At 36.6% G+C, this 17,037-nt stretch overlaps 2 protein-coding genes across 4 annotated transcripts in view; one reads left to right on the top strand and one right to left on the bottom strand.

Moving 5' to 3' along the window:
* THOC1 (THO complex subunit 1) overlaps positions 1–15,319 on the bottom strand; it is a 40,403-nt gene extending 25,084 nt beyond the window's left edge. Inside the window, exons 1-8 of the mRNA XM_019741212.3 lie at positions 15,164–15,319; positions 13,025–13,098; positions 12,870–12,930; positions 11,550–11,616; positions 7,919–8,037; positions 7,425–7,473; positions 6,923–7,018; positions 1,119–1,201 (exon numbers count right to left, since the gene is read on the bottom strand). Of these exons, the coding sequence (XP_019596771.1) occupies positions 1,119–1,201; positions 6,923–7,018; positions 7,425–7,473; positions 7,919–8,037; positions 11,550–11,616; positions 12,870–12,930; positions 13,025–13,098; positions 15,164–15,217 (603 nt within the window). The 5' untranslated portion in view covers positions 15,218–15,319. The remainder of the gene's footprint in view (positions 1–1,118; positions 1,202–6,922; positions 7,019–7,424; positions 7,474–7,918; positions 8,038–11,549; positions 11,617–12,869; positions 12,931–13,024; positions 13,099–15,163) is intronic.
* The window catches only part of LOC148758407 (uncharacterized), an 85,852-nt gene continuing 83,643 nt past the window's right edge, over positions 14,829–17,037 (top strand). The window contains exon 1 of one of the 3 annotated variants that reach the window (XM_088797931.1): positions 14,829–14,995. In XM_088797931.1, the coding sequence (XP_088654057.1) occupies positions 14,960–14,995 (36 nt within the window). In that variant the 5' untranslated portion in view covers positions 14,829–14,959. Of the gene's footprint in view, positions 15,000–17,037 lie in introns of all 3 variants that reach the window. The other 2 variants (XR_016021146.1, XM_088797929.1) reach the window with 2 other exon arrangements.

Raw genomic sequence — 17,037 nt, 5'->3', positions numbered from 1 at the left:
CAAAGGGACTGATATAATCTTGCAGAATGGAAGCCTTAGCATCACACAATAGGCCAGACACAATAAAAAGACCAACAAATGTTTATATGCAAATTTAAGTTTCACAGAGCAAAGGCACCATAAAGTTACAGGAAAAAGTATAAACGGAGAAAAAAATGTATCAACATATGGTAGATAATAAATTAATAACATTCCATATGAGCTTCTACACATCAGTAAGAAAAAGACAATTCAACAGTAAATTGGGCAAATGGCATGAAGAGATAATTCTCTTCCTCACTGCTTCAAATCAGCAAAGAAAAATAAATCCCAATAAACATACAGTAAGTTTCTTGACTTCATTAAAAACCAAGGAAGGTAAGTTCAAGTAAAGACGACTTGCTTTTCAAGTACGTATTAATTAAGCAAAGATTGTTAAAAGTTGGTAATTCCCAGGGTTGGCATGAGGCTGTGGGAAAGTGGTACGCTTTCTCTATGTGCCACTGGCGGTAGTATAAACAGGTACAGCCTTTTTGAGAAGTAATTGGGCAACAGCTATCAAAACCTGATATATACATATATTTTGACATAGAAATTTCACTTATCAAAATGGAGACACCTGCATAATATAGCAATGATATACACAATACTATTCAGTATAATGCTGCGAACAATTTTTTCACTGTTAAAGATTATCTAAATACCCACTGACAGTGGATTGTGATATATCCAAAGAATTATCATGAGCCATGAACCTGAGACATATCCAAACATCTGATGCAAAAATGTACCCATTTTGTACTGCTAAAAGAAGAAAGTGAATTGCAGAACAATATATATGTCCTCATTTTTGGAATAAAACTACATTATACAAAAAGTTCTGTAAGGCTAGATAGTGAAGACAGTGAATGCTAACAGTGGTTACCTTTGGGGCTTTGGATTATGGGTAGCTGTACTTTCTATTTTAAATATTTCAATTTTGTTTGCATTTTTAACACAAAATACACATTATTTCTATATATTGGAAATAAAGGTTTAAAAATTAAAAAAAAAAATTTTAACTTAGAAGACTCATTCATATGAGTTATCTCAACAACAAACTTATAAACATGCTCCGTTAGATCTCATATCAGCCTTACCTTCTGACCCAAGGTGCTTTCCTGCTCATTGGTATTGAAAACAGTGACATTTTCCAGATTAAACTGACTCTGCAAGTTAAGACCTATTAAAAAAAAAAAAAAATTCAAAGCAAATCCACCAAACGCCTAAATTTATTTAAGAATATAACTTTGTTGTCATAAAACCAAAATATAGAAAATGATAAATCCACAACTAAGCCAAAGATCAAGCCAGAAATACCACTCTTGGATTTTCAAATCCTTTGTAAAATTCATTTCTTAAAGGTGCCTTTAGAGTGCATAGAATTCTACATACATTATAACAAATAGAGTTGATTTGTTATTCATGAATATTTAAGAACAATTTTATATAATGCAGTATGTAACTTATAATTTTTCTGAATCAGATAAAAATTGTATCAAAAAGTGAGAGTATGGAATAATATTTATGGTAAATATATTGTAGTTAATGAGAGCCAGGTTTCTCATTGTCAGAGAAAGAAATTAAAAATAAGCAGGTCTACTGGATAAACTCAGAAATACTAGTATGATGTCATGGTTTTTGCTGTTGGTCATTTAAAAATAGAGACAGTGTGATATGTAAGAAATATATACATTTGGTCATTCAGATGACCAAAATATATTTCTCAGATATACTTGGTCTTCATCCACAGTTCCTAGCTCATAGCTCTCAAACCCCTTAGAATTTCCTAAGTGATGAGAGCAACAATGCTGTTTCTCGTTAAAGGGGTGACTTTTGGACTCCCACCAAAGGGGAGAGGGACTGTTTGCCAATACAACCAACTGGGTGATTAGAGAATTGGAACTTTCAGTCCCACCCTGTGATTTCTGGGGAGAGAGAGGAGAACGGTTTGACATCTAATCAACTGCCAATGGCCAATGACTTAGTGAATCATGACTATGTAATGAAGCCTCCATGAAACCCAAAGGGACAGCTCGTTGTCATCTTTATTGGAGAGCCTCCAAGTTGGGGAACCAGAAAGCTTCCATGTGCCATTATGCTGGGCTCCAAAGCTCCATGAGAACAGAAGCTCCTTTGTTTGAGACTTCAGCCTATGTATCTCTTCATTTGGATGTTGATTCATATGTTTTAATATATTCTCTGTAATAAATTGGTAATCCAGTACATACATGGGTTTTCTGAATTGTGAGCCTTTATAGCAAATTAATTGAACCCAAGGAGGGTTGTGTGGGAACCTCTGATTTATAGCCAGTGGTTCAGGGCTTGTAACTGGCGTCTGAAGTGGAGGGCACTCTTGTGGGACTGAGCCCTTTACCTGTGGAATCTGATGCTATCTCTGGGTACATAGACAGTGTCAGAATTGAGTTGAATTCAACTGCTTGTTGGTGTGGTGAAGCCACTTGTAACCCCATGTGGGAAATGCGTCCAGGAACCCCTTTCAGATAGATATAGAAATATAGATGTTTATGTATACACGGGTTTGTATACATACGTAGCTTTCCTAGCTATGTTCACTAAGAGGGCCTAGAAGAAGTGACACCCCAGTAGCAATTAGCATATTAGCAGATTTTGGCTTCTAAGTACCATTCTTACATAAAAGAAATCAGGCTCTTTGGAGAAGCATGTGATTTCAGAGCTGAAACAGGGAAAACATAAAATGAGCCTGGACTGTCTTCTCATACCAGGAAAACTTGAAAGAATTCCTAATGGGCAAAACTAGAACAATTTGAGTAACAAAAGTAAATAATGATATTATGGGATTATAACCCAGAGAATAAATTATCCATGAGTTCATACTGAAATAGATAATTGAATAAATAAAGGAGAAGAGACAAATCTTCCTTATAGAAGAATAGCAATTAATAAATGTAGAAAGAATGAAATAGAAAATCACCACCAGGACAACCTAATAACAATCACTGAAAGCAAAATCTACTGACGAATATGTACTACTAAAATCAGTGAGCAAAGGTGTAAGGAGAAAACGAGTATTTGCAAAGCCTCAAAGTATCTCCCTCCAAATATTAATTACAAAGGGAAAAATAGTAATTTTGCAGCAGAGAAATACAGTGATCAAGGATAACATCACTAATAATAAGACATATCAACATCATGTTGAAATGATGCACTGAGAAGAACACACCATCTGTCGGCTTCTTCCCCAAAATCCATAAATAATCTTAATTTAATTATGAAAAACCTCTAGACAAACCTAAATTAATCCTACAAAGTATCTGTAGGGAAGATGTTGAGAAAATTTGCCTTCAATGGCTGATGTTATCTTTTGTCTGTTAGCTTTTTCTTCCCCCACATGAGATACTGCATGTGGGGTTCCCTCACATGAGGTACTGGTTAGTTTTTTGTTCCCTCGCATGTGGAGGACTGCATGTGAGGTTTGTCTGTCCCCTCGCATGTGGAGGACTGCATGTGAGGTTTGTTCCAGATTAACTCTGAGTTGTTTTTTTGTCTATTTTGCCTGCATCAGCAGATGAGGTAGAGAAGTTAACTAAGTTATATCAGAATGACGTGACAGGCACGTTGCCAAGCTCTGGAAGGCTTTGGGCCGATGGTCCCAGGCGAAAACAGTAAGTATTGTTTGTCTGAATGAACTGGCCCTTCAGCCGGATAAACAATATTTTTATCAGAGTAACTGCCAGACCCTCCAAGAACTGGCGATTCCCTGAGGGGGAGGCAGGAACAGGAGCTTGGCTCTAACGTACATCTGAAAAAATATGTAAGACAGACCTCAGTTGGCAGTGTAATTTCATCTTTTGTCACTGGTGATTCTTCATTATTCTAGCATCTTGGGAACTTGTATACAACATGCAGCTTACAATACCAGGAGATGCCCTGACTTCCAGGCATGGACCTAGTGAGATCTGGTTGGTTCCCAACCTCCCCAGTGTTGTTCCCCAAAGTTAGCCTTCTTAAGAACTTGTTAGCATTTAGGGAACTTGTATGCAACTTGCAGCTTGCAGCATCAGGAGACACCCTAATTTCCAGCAACAACAACAGCAACGCAACAATAGCAAAATTCTTGGGAACTAACAAGCAGCAGTGGGAGACACCTCAGCTTTCCCCACTGAAGACCTGGCAAGGTTTTGATTCCTGACCTTTCCACTGTTGTTTTTCCAATGGTTTGGTGAGCTTCTGGCATCTACTGCAATAGTTACTATCCTATAAAATTTATTACTGCTTTTGGATACTCCCTACTGATGTTATTTGCATATTTAGCCAAGTGACTTTTGATCAATAGTAAACATATGTTGAGACCTCTTAAACTTGTATGTATATATACTCCTTTGACGTGACATTGTTATCAATGTATATAACTTAGTCTTAACCACCTTTACTTTCTGTCATTAGCACATTCTTTTAAATGCCTTTGTTTTTTGCTATTACATATTGCTAAATAAATTGATTAGATATTGCTAATAAATTCATTAGCTCCTCTCTAGCGTGTCCTCTACTCTCTTTACCCTGGTCGTCATTATAATATCTAACTAGTGCTCTTCAAAAGTGTCAAGGTCATGCAAAAATAAGCAAACTCTCAGGAACTCTCACTGATTAGGAAGATTAAAGCAACATGACAACTAAATGCAATATGGGATCCTGGGTTAGCTCCTTAAATAGAAAAAAAGAAAGTAGTGATAAAATTAGTAAAATCCACACAAACTCTTTAGTTAACAGTGCTATACCAATGTTGTTTTCTTGGTTTTGGTAACAGTACTGCAGTTATGTGGGAGGTTAACATTAGGTTAAAGTTATTTAGGTATTTATTCTCTTTATTATCTTTGCAATTCTTTTTCAAGTCTAAAGTTATTTCAAAACAAAAAGTTAAAAAAAACACGCCAGAATGCTAGATCAAGTCATTAAGTTAGTGAACAAACCGGGCTGACCATTCAGCATTGACTACTTTAAAAAAACTTTGTCTGTTCTCTATTTGTTACTCAGTATAGCACATACCATAATTTTCATTAAGTTAAAAATTTCAGTCATACTTTACTACATTTAATGGGTGAGCTACATGTGAAAATAGCTTTGTGAAGGTCTTGGGATATACCCTAAGTGAATTTCAAGCATGTACAAATGTGAAAAAGGAAAAAAAAAGTACTATAAGAAAATATCCCAAAATGCCAGCCTAATTTACATTAGGGTGGTAGGATTGACTATGAATAGTTTTTTTTCCTTTACTTTCCAATTTTCTGAAATAAGGTTGTGTTACTCTTATCATTAAAAAAAATAAAGTATACTTTATTTACATATATATGTGTGTGTGTATATACATGTATATGTATATATATATATATATACACACACACATATATATATGGTTACCTTTACCAATGTATTGTTAGTCTTTCAACTAGTTAATAAGAGAAAGAAAAAAGTGGTTTCTCTATGTCTTATCAATTTAGAAATGCAGTACATTAAAAAAGATTGAAATTGTTTTTTACAAAACGATGAGAGTGGAGGCTAGAGATAACCAGGAAGGACAAAAGACTGGCTGGGAATTGAAACCTTGTTCTTATGTCTTCTGTAAATTCCAGAAAAAGAAATCGCAGATCAGTATTTATGAGGAGGCATACTTCACTTCATAGAGATAGAGCATTCATTACATATTTAATTGGTGACCAGGTGTCTGGCACTATTCTAGGCACAGGGAATACAGAGGTGAGCAACATAAACACACTGAAAATGCCAGGTGGTGTTGAATGCTAAGAAGAGATTTGTAATCAGGTGGTGATGATGTGTGACTGCAGTGGCAGGTTTAAATTAGATGTTCAAGGACAGCCCCTGTGAGGAAATAAAATTTAAACTGAGATTGAGTGACAGCAAGAGTCAGTAAAGTGACAATAACTCACAAAAGGATTACAGCAGGAACACTTAGTGCCAAGTTCTGAGGTTCAAAAGACCTTGATATTATAAAAACATAAAGGTGAGCTGCCAATTCAATGGGGAAAGAATAGTGTTTTTCAATATATGGTTCTGGGAGAACTGGGTATCCACTTACAAAAGAATGAAATTGGATCCCTATCTCACACCATCTACAACAATGAACTCAAAATGGATCACAGACCTAAATGTAAGAGCTAAAACTCTTAGAAGAAAACACAGGAGTAAATCTTTGTGACCTTGGGTTAGGCAATGGTTTCTTAGATATGACACCAAGAGCAAAAGCAACAAAAGAAAACAAATATATCTAAAACTTTATCAAAATGTAAAACTTCTGTGTAGCAAATGATACTATTGAGAATGGAATATCTGTGAATTGTATACTCAGTATGGGTCTAGTATCTAGACTATAAAAAGAACTCGTGTAACCAATTAATAAAAAGACAAATAACCCAATTTTAAAAATGGGCAAAGAATCTGAACAGACAGACATCTCTTTAAAAAAGACATACAAATAACTGGTAAGCACATGAAACTCATGTTTAACAATCTTCATTCATTAGGAGAATGAAAATCAAAACCACAGCAAGATACCACTTTATACCCACTAGGATGGCTATATAATAAAACGACAAAAGTGTTAGTAAGGATGTAGAAAAATTAAAACGTATGTGCACTGATGATGGGATTGTAAATGGTATAGCCTCTTTGGAAGATAGTTTGGTAGTTCCTCAAGAATGTTAATATGACACAGCAATTCCATTCTAGGTATATGCCCAAAAGAAATGAAAACATACATCCACACAAAAATCTGTAAACAAATACTCATAGGAGCATTATTCATAATAGCCAACAATTTTCTTGTTGTCATCATGACAGATTCTAATTTATTAAAAACTGGAAAAGATTTTCCTGCAAAGCATGTGTTTAATGTATAAAAGCTTACCTGATTTTTCAGATAAAGGGAAAAGCCTGGCCAAAAAGAGTTGAATTCGTCCACAGAAGACTGTATTCTGGGATTTCGATAATCTTCTTAGGAGATCTAACAATATATGGAAATGAAGGTTACACAGAAGAGATCATTCTATGTTTATTACAACCATACCCAAGTTTCTTAACTAGTTTGTCGAGAGTATTTTTCTAAAGCAGTTCTTAAAATGGGGGTAAAAACTAATGTTACAAAAAAGCACTAGAAAATTAGGAATTAAGCAAGTTAGCAAAGGCAAGATAAGCTTTACCAATTTTTTTTTTTGGTTTTTCATTAAGTTTCCCAGAACAGGAACAGTTTAATTTAAAGTAAATGATCAGTTTTAACAAATCAGACTGTTATTTAAAAATGAAGATACTAATCTATGTAGAAAACCTTAGTACTTGTGTTTATTTCAACCACCTGTTTTTCTGGCCACATTTACATTTCAAAAACAATCATTTACCACTGAATTACTTACCATTGCACATACGTAGTAAATAATTTTTCCCAGCAGAATAGAATGTATTCTGAAATTAAGACAGAAATTATTACTATAGTTCAGAAGTTGTTGCACATCCTTCAATAAGTTGCAAGAAGTAAAATATTAAAGAATACTAACATGCACTCAGAATCTACTATGCCACTTTCACTTTTTTCAAGCAGATAACATTTTCAATGAAATAAAAGTATTTTCAGATATGTGAAATAACAAAACATGATACTAAGAAGATGTTTTAAATATGTGAAAGTGTGCATTTTCAAGTAAATTGTTACTACTAAGTCAAATTTTATACTTCAAGTTTTTCACCATACATGATTCTTACTTGGCTCCCCCCATAGAGTATTATGTAATTCTTTCATAGGACCAAGTGTTTGGTAATCAGCAACATTAGAAATACAAGCAAAAAAATCTATACTCAACTCTGAATCAACAGAGATAATGTTAGTAGAAAAATAAACTAAGGCACTTACTGATTTCCAAGTAGCAACATTTTTTTCCACAAAAGTGAATATTGTGTCACACTGATCCAAAGGAAGACAATCCAAAACATCTCCCAACAACACAAACGGTGTAGATGCAGTACAAATACCTACAAGTGGAGCACAAGCCAACTAAAAGTTTAAAATACTATTGAGTAAAATAGCCCATGCAAAATCATTCTGAAGAATATCGTAAAGGTACTTTGTTAATCCTAACAGACAAGAAATGGAGGCAACCTAAAAGTCCCCAAACAGGACATATTTAAGTAAGTTTTGGTATGTGCACTCAATGATGATGACAATCATTTTTCATAACACTTTTAGAGCATTTACTATATGTCAGGCACACTAAGTGCTTTACATATACTAACACATTTAATCCTTATAGCACTATGAGGTAGATAATATTATCTCTAGCTTATAGAATGGGAAAACTGAGACACAGAGAAGTTAAATAACTTGCGCAAGTTCAAAGAGCCAGTAAGTGGTAGAGCTGGGATACGAACCCAGGCAGTCTGGCTCCACAGTCTGTTTTCTTCACCACTAAGCTATTCAAAAGAATATAATGCAACCAATTAAAAATGATGGTTATAATGACTATAGTAACTTGGAAAATGCTTATTAAATAATGTTAAGTGAAAAGGGAAGGATTCAAAACTGTATGTATATTTGTTATAAAAATAATAATTTTTTAAAAGACTAGAGAAACTAATACCATATACCAAAATGAATGATAGTTTTTTTAAGGTAGAGGAATTTATGACTAGCATTGTCCCTTTTTCTCATTTCCAAATGTTCTGAAATGTTGCTAAATTGCCTTTGTGCCTTGAAAAGTTTATCTTCAAAAGGTTTGATACTGATTTCAATTATTATTAAACATTTAAAATAATAGTATTGGTTCAGGGGAAAAAATAGTACAATAAAAAGTTCTTTATTTCTAAATTCAATGTTTAATCAATGTTTATTTCTAAATTCAATTGTTTATTAAAGCAATAAATTAAAGGTTCTCAGAAAAAGTCATTTAGACTAGCTAAAAATATTTTATCTCCCCGCTCCTTCTTTCTTCCAGTTTAAGGTGATACTAACACCTTACTGTGCAGGAAAAGTAGCCACTTAAGCATGTATGTAAAAAAAAAAAAAAAAAAAAAAAAAAATCGAGGGGACACTGTAAGCCCGAAGCACTGCATTAATATGTCATATTCAGAAAAAAGAAGTAATATCCAGCTCTACAGTGCACTAGTAAGATCACATCTGAAATGTGATGTGAGGGACACTGCCTAGAACTAGTGGGGGGCATAAGGCAGCTGATTTCAACTCAATACAAGAGAAATCAAAGCGTGAGCTCCATTAATGGGTATAGAGGCTGTATGATCACCTGCCAGGGACAGTACAGAGGGGAAGCAGGATAGGCCAGAGATGAAACTGGACTAGATGACCTCTAAAGTCCTTTAACATTTAGATTCTGTGACACTATATGCCCTGGACCTCTGAGAGATATGAAAGACATACTCCCTCCATTTAGTTGGCCTAAGTCAACTCACATTTGATAATTATAGAACTTAAGAAAATTACCTAGATTCTACTCCCAAAGATTCTGATTCAGTAAAACTAAGTTAGCGCCTGGCAATTTCATTTAAAAATAGATTCACTGATGATTCTGATGAGCTGGGTTATAGCATGAGTTCCCCAGAACTTTCACAACCTGTGTCCCAGCCTCTACACGGCCCTCTGTGCTTCAGCTTAACCTCGGCCACATACACCCTCTCCTCAGTTCCCAAACACCTTGCTATGTTCATACTTCCACAGTTTTGTTTACAATGCTTTTCCCGCCAAAGTAGTCTTCCTCCTCTCATGTGGCAGATTCCTACTTAATCTTTCAAAGCATAGAGTAGACAGCACATCTAAAAAACTCCCCTAATACCTTTAAGCAGGCCACCTCAGCTATGCTTCTGAAGCACACTGTACATACATTATAGCACTTATCATATCCTCTTTATCTCTGTTATGTACACTTTCAGCTTTCTAAGGGTAGGCATTTTTGTATGTTTTAACCAGTAAAGTGACTGACACTGAATAGAAACTCAATAAGTATCTGTTGAGTTGAATTCAACAAAATATAGTTATGGACAACTGGAAAACATGTCACATAAATAATATAATCTCAAGAAGAAATTTTCCCCACCAAATTAAAATAAATAAGCATGTAAGTGTTCACTTACAATTTGACTAAGTTCGTAAGTCCTCATCTTTCTCAAATAAAGTTCTAAATACTGACTGTACAATTTTAAGTGTTAAAAACATTACCAGTATACAAGAATAACAGATCAAGGAAATCAATGAACTAAGCAGACACTGCAAACTGACAGAAACTGGGCAAGGAATGCTCCATCACAGAACTCATTTAAGTATGCTTAATGAATGAATGAATAAGCATCTTATATAAAAGTTTAATATGTAAAGTCAGAATTTATGAATTATGTTTAAGTTCACAAAATAGCTTGCTGCTACACTGGAAGACCACTTTTACTTTTTATGTTCCAGTCTTTGTAGGAGCTAAGTATCAAAATAATAAATATGTAAATAATGCTTTATAGATTAAAAGGCACTTTTCACATGAACTATCTGAATTAATCAAATGAGTATTTTCACCAAATTGGATAAAGAATTAAATGAACTTTTTTTACTTTATGTTTTTTTAAAGGAAGGCGCAGCTCACAGTCAACCTTGGTGTTATCAGCACCATGCTCTAACCAACTGAGCTAACCGGCCACCCCCCTAACAAACTATTTTTTCAGTTTTTTTCCTACAAATATTTAATGAGCTCTTACTACATATGTGTTAAGCATTGTGTATTTATTATACTATATGTCTTTTTAAAAATCTCTTGAGACTATCCCCCAATGCCACTACTCCACTTCAATAGTTCCCTACCTAGTTTTGCTGCCAGTAGTCTCTCAAGCCAACTCTTTTTCCATTGCTCCTCTTTAAAATATTCAAAGGCCTTTACAAATGATACTAACCTAACCCTCCTACTTCTTTCCTCACCAGTTGTATCATCCTCTCACCCCTCTGCTCCACACGATTTTTCAGCCATGCTGAGGTTGGCCTTGACATAGCTATTCCCGTCTGTTTCTATTTGACAGATTCATCATCCCTCACATCCCAGCTCATATTACAGCTTTCTTTCTAAGCTCTCCCTGATTCCTTTAGACTCTGAAGTTGAGTCACTTCAACCACACTTCATTTCCACTTCAACCACAGTAAGACATTTACAAGTCTGTTTCCTCCATTAGCCACTAGGCTCCTTATGGGCAGAAAATACATTTTATTCACCACTGAATCTCCAAGTCCTAGCTTAGGACCAGGCACATAGTAGATGCTCAATAAGTATTTACAATGAATGAAACAACTGGAAAACAAAGAAGTGCTAAAATGGGTGCTGCATACTAGAGATGAGAAATAAATGTGAGCTAATTTCATTGGGACACCTTCTTCGTAAAGGAAGTAGGCAGAATTTGATAAATGAACAAAATCAGATAGGTGGAGCGGTATAGGGAGAATAAGTTTTAAATAAAAAATAGTCATATCCAAGATTACTTTAAAAAAAGAAAACCATACTTACCTTCAGTTACTCCCCCAATAGCAAGAGAAATAATAGCTAAAACATTTTCACATGGTGAATGATTTATCTACCAAGAGAGGAGAGAACAACTTAATTTAGGGGCCACAGTTCAGACTAATTTGATAACAATAAAAACATCCTCTGACATTAACCTGATTATCACAAATATGGGATAAAAATTTTTTCAGAGATAAAATTACTATTAAGATGAAAATGCAAAAAAAACCAAAAGAATAGAGTCGCTAACTGTAGAAGTATATGGCATAAGTATTAACATATGATTCACTTAACATACAATGGTCTTAGAAAAATGCCTACATTAGCACGATTAAGGCTGTAAGCTCATCAAGGACAGAAGTGCTGAGGTCATAATTCAATCAGTGGGACGGCAAAGGCAGCACCAGGGGGATGGACTGTACTGGTGCATCAATATGTTTGAGAGAGGGTATTAATAGAAGGGACGTAGTGCCTAGGTTCAATAACATCATAAAAACCAGCATTTATTGAGTGTTCATTAACTCATTCTACACAACAACCTTGAAAGAATGGTATTTCCGTTCTCACAAACAAAAGTGAGGCTCAGTAAAACAAAGTAATTACCCAATTTCTCACAACATGTAAGTGACTAGAAGAGGAAAGAATGAGTTTTGATGCAGAATTGTTTGAAAGAAAGGGACATTATTATGGTCATGAGAAAAAGTTCTAGCTTCTCAGGACCCAACCTTCACTTAACCAAAAATAAACTGTTGAAACTTCTCCTTTCATTCGGGTGCTCGACCAATGGTAAATAGATTTTTCACGTTTGATTAAATTTCTCTACTGAAGTTGGATTGGCTCTATTTATTTTTTTTAAATGCTGATGAGAAGGATGCATACTATAAGAAAATGATAGCATGGAATCCTAGTTTCCATGTTGAATGTCCCTGGACTAGATCTTTTGTGTGACTACAGGATGTGTCATTGGCTATATAATAAAGTGAGAGGGCCTATTTTCCAATTCTAGTTCTTGCCCAGGAACACCTCACATCAACTTGGAAAGGGTATAAGAATTCTTATACTCTTCACTTGGAGAGGGTTGTCTTCATCTAGTAAAACAAAGTCTTCTAATGATTTAGCATCTGTGCTGTCAAAATCCTTAATTATTACATAACTCCTATACTACGATATACTTTGATACACTTTGCTTTTGCAAAGTAGCAAGCTCATGCTAGAAAAAATAATCATATTTAAACACTCATTGTAAGAATAAAAGCAATTTAAAAAAATAACAATTTATTAATTTGCCAGCAACACTTTAACAATAAAGGAAAACATACTTACAATTTCTTCTTCTAGAACACCTCTGAAAGCTTGGTCAAGGGTACATTTTTTTTCATTTTCACTATTGAAAACAAAAGACAAGCTCCATTTTTTAAACAGCTCAGGGTAAGTATAAAGATTCAGGCAAGTATGTTTCATGGATACTAATGCCTTACCTGCCAGGTAACTGGGTGAAGGTATTCAACAATGGTTTGATATTTTTGTTGTTCAAGGCCTCTCTGGTAGACTTCTAGAAAAATAAATATAGCAAGTAAGTGGAAAGATTTTTGCTTATTAATTACTGAAAAACATATAACTCATTAAATCTAAAAATGTTTATAACTGGGAAAAATTATCCATCAGTCATTCTATCGGTAGTTTTTATTCAAATGCCACTTACTGACATATAGACTCTCATCACGTTAAACCTGGATAGAATTTCCTAGCTAGACTTTCTCATTCCAATTTTCCCTCCTACCATCTCTTTAAATATCATATTCATGAGAGTATTCTGCTTTTTAAAAAACCGTCTCCAAATGGCTCCTTACAGACTTTGGTTTTGAAGTTTGATAGCTCCCTTTCAAGGTCCTTGAGAAGGTTATCCCACTCAAATCTATCCAACCTTATTTCCCACTACCCCCTAACACATACTCTCCACTAAGGTCAAGCCATTTTTTCCATATTTTTCTATCAAGCACACTCTAGTGTATTTACACATTCATGTTGTTCTTCCCACCTGCTCATGCAAATTTTATCCATTCTTCAGGACTCATCTCAAGTCAGACCTCCTCTAGGTAGCTTAGCTTGCTCAGCATAGTCCCTCACACATAGTAAACATTGAATAAATACCTGCCGATTGTCTTAGTCATAATTGAAAGACAAAAATACTGAAAAGTCAATTCATTCTGTGAAAATTCACATACAATTCGAAAAGTCATCTTATTACCTCACAGGAGTTAGACGGAAATGTCCATTCCTGACTCTGCCAAAAATAGGCTGTGTCAATCTGGGCAAACCCCTTAATGCTTTGTTTTCCTCACCAGTTAAGTAAAAGATTGTTGCAGATCCTTACTACCAGTAGCAGCAGTGCAATTACCTGGGAACTTGATAGAAATGCAAAATCTCACAGCCCATTCCAAGCCTACTGAATCAGAATTTACATTCAACAAGATCTCCAGGTGATCCACCACACACTGAAGCTGGAGAAGCACTAGACTAGATGATCTCCAATTAAATGGCCCTTTCCAGGATTAATATGATCTTGGATTGTCCTAACAATTACTCTTAGAATTTCAAAGCACCAGTATTACAGCAAAATGCACAGAAAGAAAATCATTCTGATAACATAAACTAGATATAATCTGGTATTAAAAAAACAAACTCAATACTGTATGAGGAAAAAAAACAACCTGCACACAAAAAACTATTTACTACAAAGAATCAATTTTCTTTCACAGAATTTTCATTCTGGCATGACTATAACTATGTAGGCAGTTAAATATGTGAGTCGTTGAATCATGACTTGAAATATTGGCACAAATGCTAAAGACAGTCAAATAACTTAGAACAGGGATTCTTTGTGCTGGGGGCTGTATGGGCAACATAAAAAAAGAATACTGGCTTTGAAGTCAGAAATAAAAAAGTTTAGTAAATCACTTAACTTTTCGGGGGTGTTTGTCTCATTTCTCTCTCATCTAGGAGGGGATAATAAAACCTAGCCTACTTCACAATGCTAAGACTTAACCATGAAAACGCTCTGTAAGGTGTTTCTCAAATGCTAAAACTACTCTTCTCCAATATGTAGGAATAAATGACATCTGACAACCCTTCCCAAGCTGCTCTGTTTGTCTTTTCCCACTTAGGATCTCTTAGGAGTGAGACACTGAGGGTTAAAGGTACGGTGAATAGGCAGCCGGAACAAACCACCTGGCAATTAGGAGGCGGGGCGGGAGCCAGTCCTCTGGGCTAAAACCACTTCTGCCCTCGTCTTTCCCCCGCTCGCTTCCAGTTCTGGAGACACCTGCCCGGCTAAGCGAGCGCTGCAAAGTAGCTGGACCGGACGAGAGAGAGTCTGAAGATGAGCCCTTCCTGCCGGGCGACCAGAACGCGGAATGGAGGCGGCGGACCGCAGAGGATGCGCGGAAGAGGCAGGTACAGCGTCTTTTCCACCTCCCAACCCCCGAAGGGGCCGGGAGCCAACGCTGCGGCTTACGCACCTCTGTCCCCGCTTTACCTCAGAGCAAAAGTCCAGTAATTAGAGAGGAGGGCAAAGAGAAGCGCCGGGTCAGGCTTGCGCCCTCCCGCTTTCTGCTCACCGTAAACCGCGTCCGCGCTTCGGGTAAACTGAAGAGCGGCGGTGTCGGAGACATCTTGGCTGCGCGTGCCCGCCACCGCGCTGCGGCGCAGGCCGATGACGTCAAGCCGGGAGCGAAGCGATTACCGGCTGCGTGCGCGGCTGGAGCGGCGTGTGAGCAAAGGGGAGGGGCACTGGCAATTGGGAGCTTCTGTGGCGGTCAGGTGGGCGTTGGAAGCCAGAGTCAACCACACAATGCCTAGTCCGGGTTCGTGGGTAACCTTTGGGGTGACGGCATTTGGGCGGGGCCGCGCCCTGTGAGCTCTGCGCTGCAGGGCGGGAAATAGGTCCTGACGCGCACCGCCGAGGTTTTCCGGGTTTGGGGAAGCGCTAGGTAGCTTAACGGGCTACGCGGGAAGGTAACCGCTGCCCCAGAATCCAGGACAAGAGGCTTATCTAGGAAAGCACCAGGCTGGGAAGTGTTGGCAGACCGCGGTCATGCGCCAGGAAGGAGTGGTCTCAGCTCCCGATTTCTGTATCAGCTCTGTAGTTCGTGGGCCTTGTAGCAGCAGCAGTTCACTCTTCTGTGAAATAGAAACAATACTTTCGTATTTTGCCGTGTGCTCCTGTGTATAATGTGCACCCACGTTTTTGGCCCAAACTTTCAGGGCAAAAAAATCTTTCGTTTTAATTTTTTAATTCAAATTGTTATTTGTTTACATTTAGGTACTTGCTTTTTGTATTATAAAGGAATTTTAGCATTTGTATTTTTAACATTATGGTATAAGAAATTTTATGTAACAAATAATTACAAAACATAAGAACAGATACAAGGTACGAGAAATTTTATGTACCGGTAACAAATTTACGATATTTACGTATCACAGAAGGCCAAGAACTCTTGATCGTTACAAGTTCATCTTAAGTTCAACAAAACTGATTATCGTATTCCAGGGTATTATTTTGCATATGGATATCGTTATTGATTTCTAGAGTTATACTTCCAACTCATAAGCATAAATGACTTAAAAACATACAGATATGGAATTAGTACTACCCATATATATTGCACATCCTTATTTTTACCTCACAAGTTTGGGGGGAAAAGTGCACATTATACACGGCAAAATATGGTATGTCTGTCACAGTGCTGTTGGAAAGCATGAATGAAATAAATGCAAGTGTGGCATATGTAGCCATATAAGACTTATTGTTATATCTTGGAATTGTTAACTTGGTGGGCACATATGGGTCTCTACAGAAAGAGAAAGACCTTGGAGGAATGCAGTGTTTGGCGCTGATAGTAAAATGGGTGGCACTGCCTCCAGGGTAGAAGCACCCCTGGCAAAATCCTGCGTCCTTGGCAGTTTCCTCCCTTGTCTCCTTTCACTGGAGAGGCTTGGCCGATGAAAAGCCAAGTAGAAGTAACTTTCTTAGTTGGAATTATGCTGTGGGGAAGGAAGTTATGCATTGACCCAAACACAAACTTCCTGCCAACTCTTCTTCCTTTCCACGTGTACCCTAATGATGAAAGCTAGGTGCGCTTTACCTTGTTCCCTTCATTGACATTCAAAGAGAATGTAGGAAGCCAACAAAGAGATAACTTTGCATAGTGTTGCCTGTAAGTGGGAATTGTGAACAGTGACGGCTACCTGGAGCACAGTTGTCTTTTTTAGAATCAACAGAATCATTCAGGTTTGATTGTATAACAAGTCTCAAAATTCGCAAAATAAACTGGTATTAACTGATTTAACAGGTAGCTGATTAATAGGATTATTATATTACAGATGATCATTAACTATCAAGAACCACAACTAAGACCCAAGAAAGAAATGCAGTTATTTTTTACAAAACTCTCCAATCATAAGAAGAGCTGGACTCATCCATCAAAGCCCA

This window comes from Rhinolophus sinicus, chromosome 4 (assembly GCF_057876585.1).
Source record: "Rhinolophus sinicus isolate RSI-liver-muscle chromosome 4, RSI-T2T, whole genome shotgun sequence".
In the NCBI taxonomy this organism is placed as follows: domain Eukaryota; kingdom Metazoa; phylum Chordata; class Mammalia; order Chiroptera; family Rhinolophidae; genus Rhinolophus; species Rhinolophus sinicus.
The sequence above is the reverse complement of the archived record's forward strand: the minus strand, read 5'-3'. Positions and strand labels throughout refer to the sequence as shown.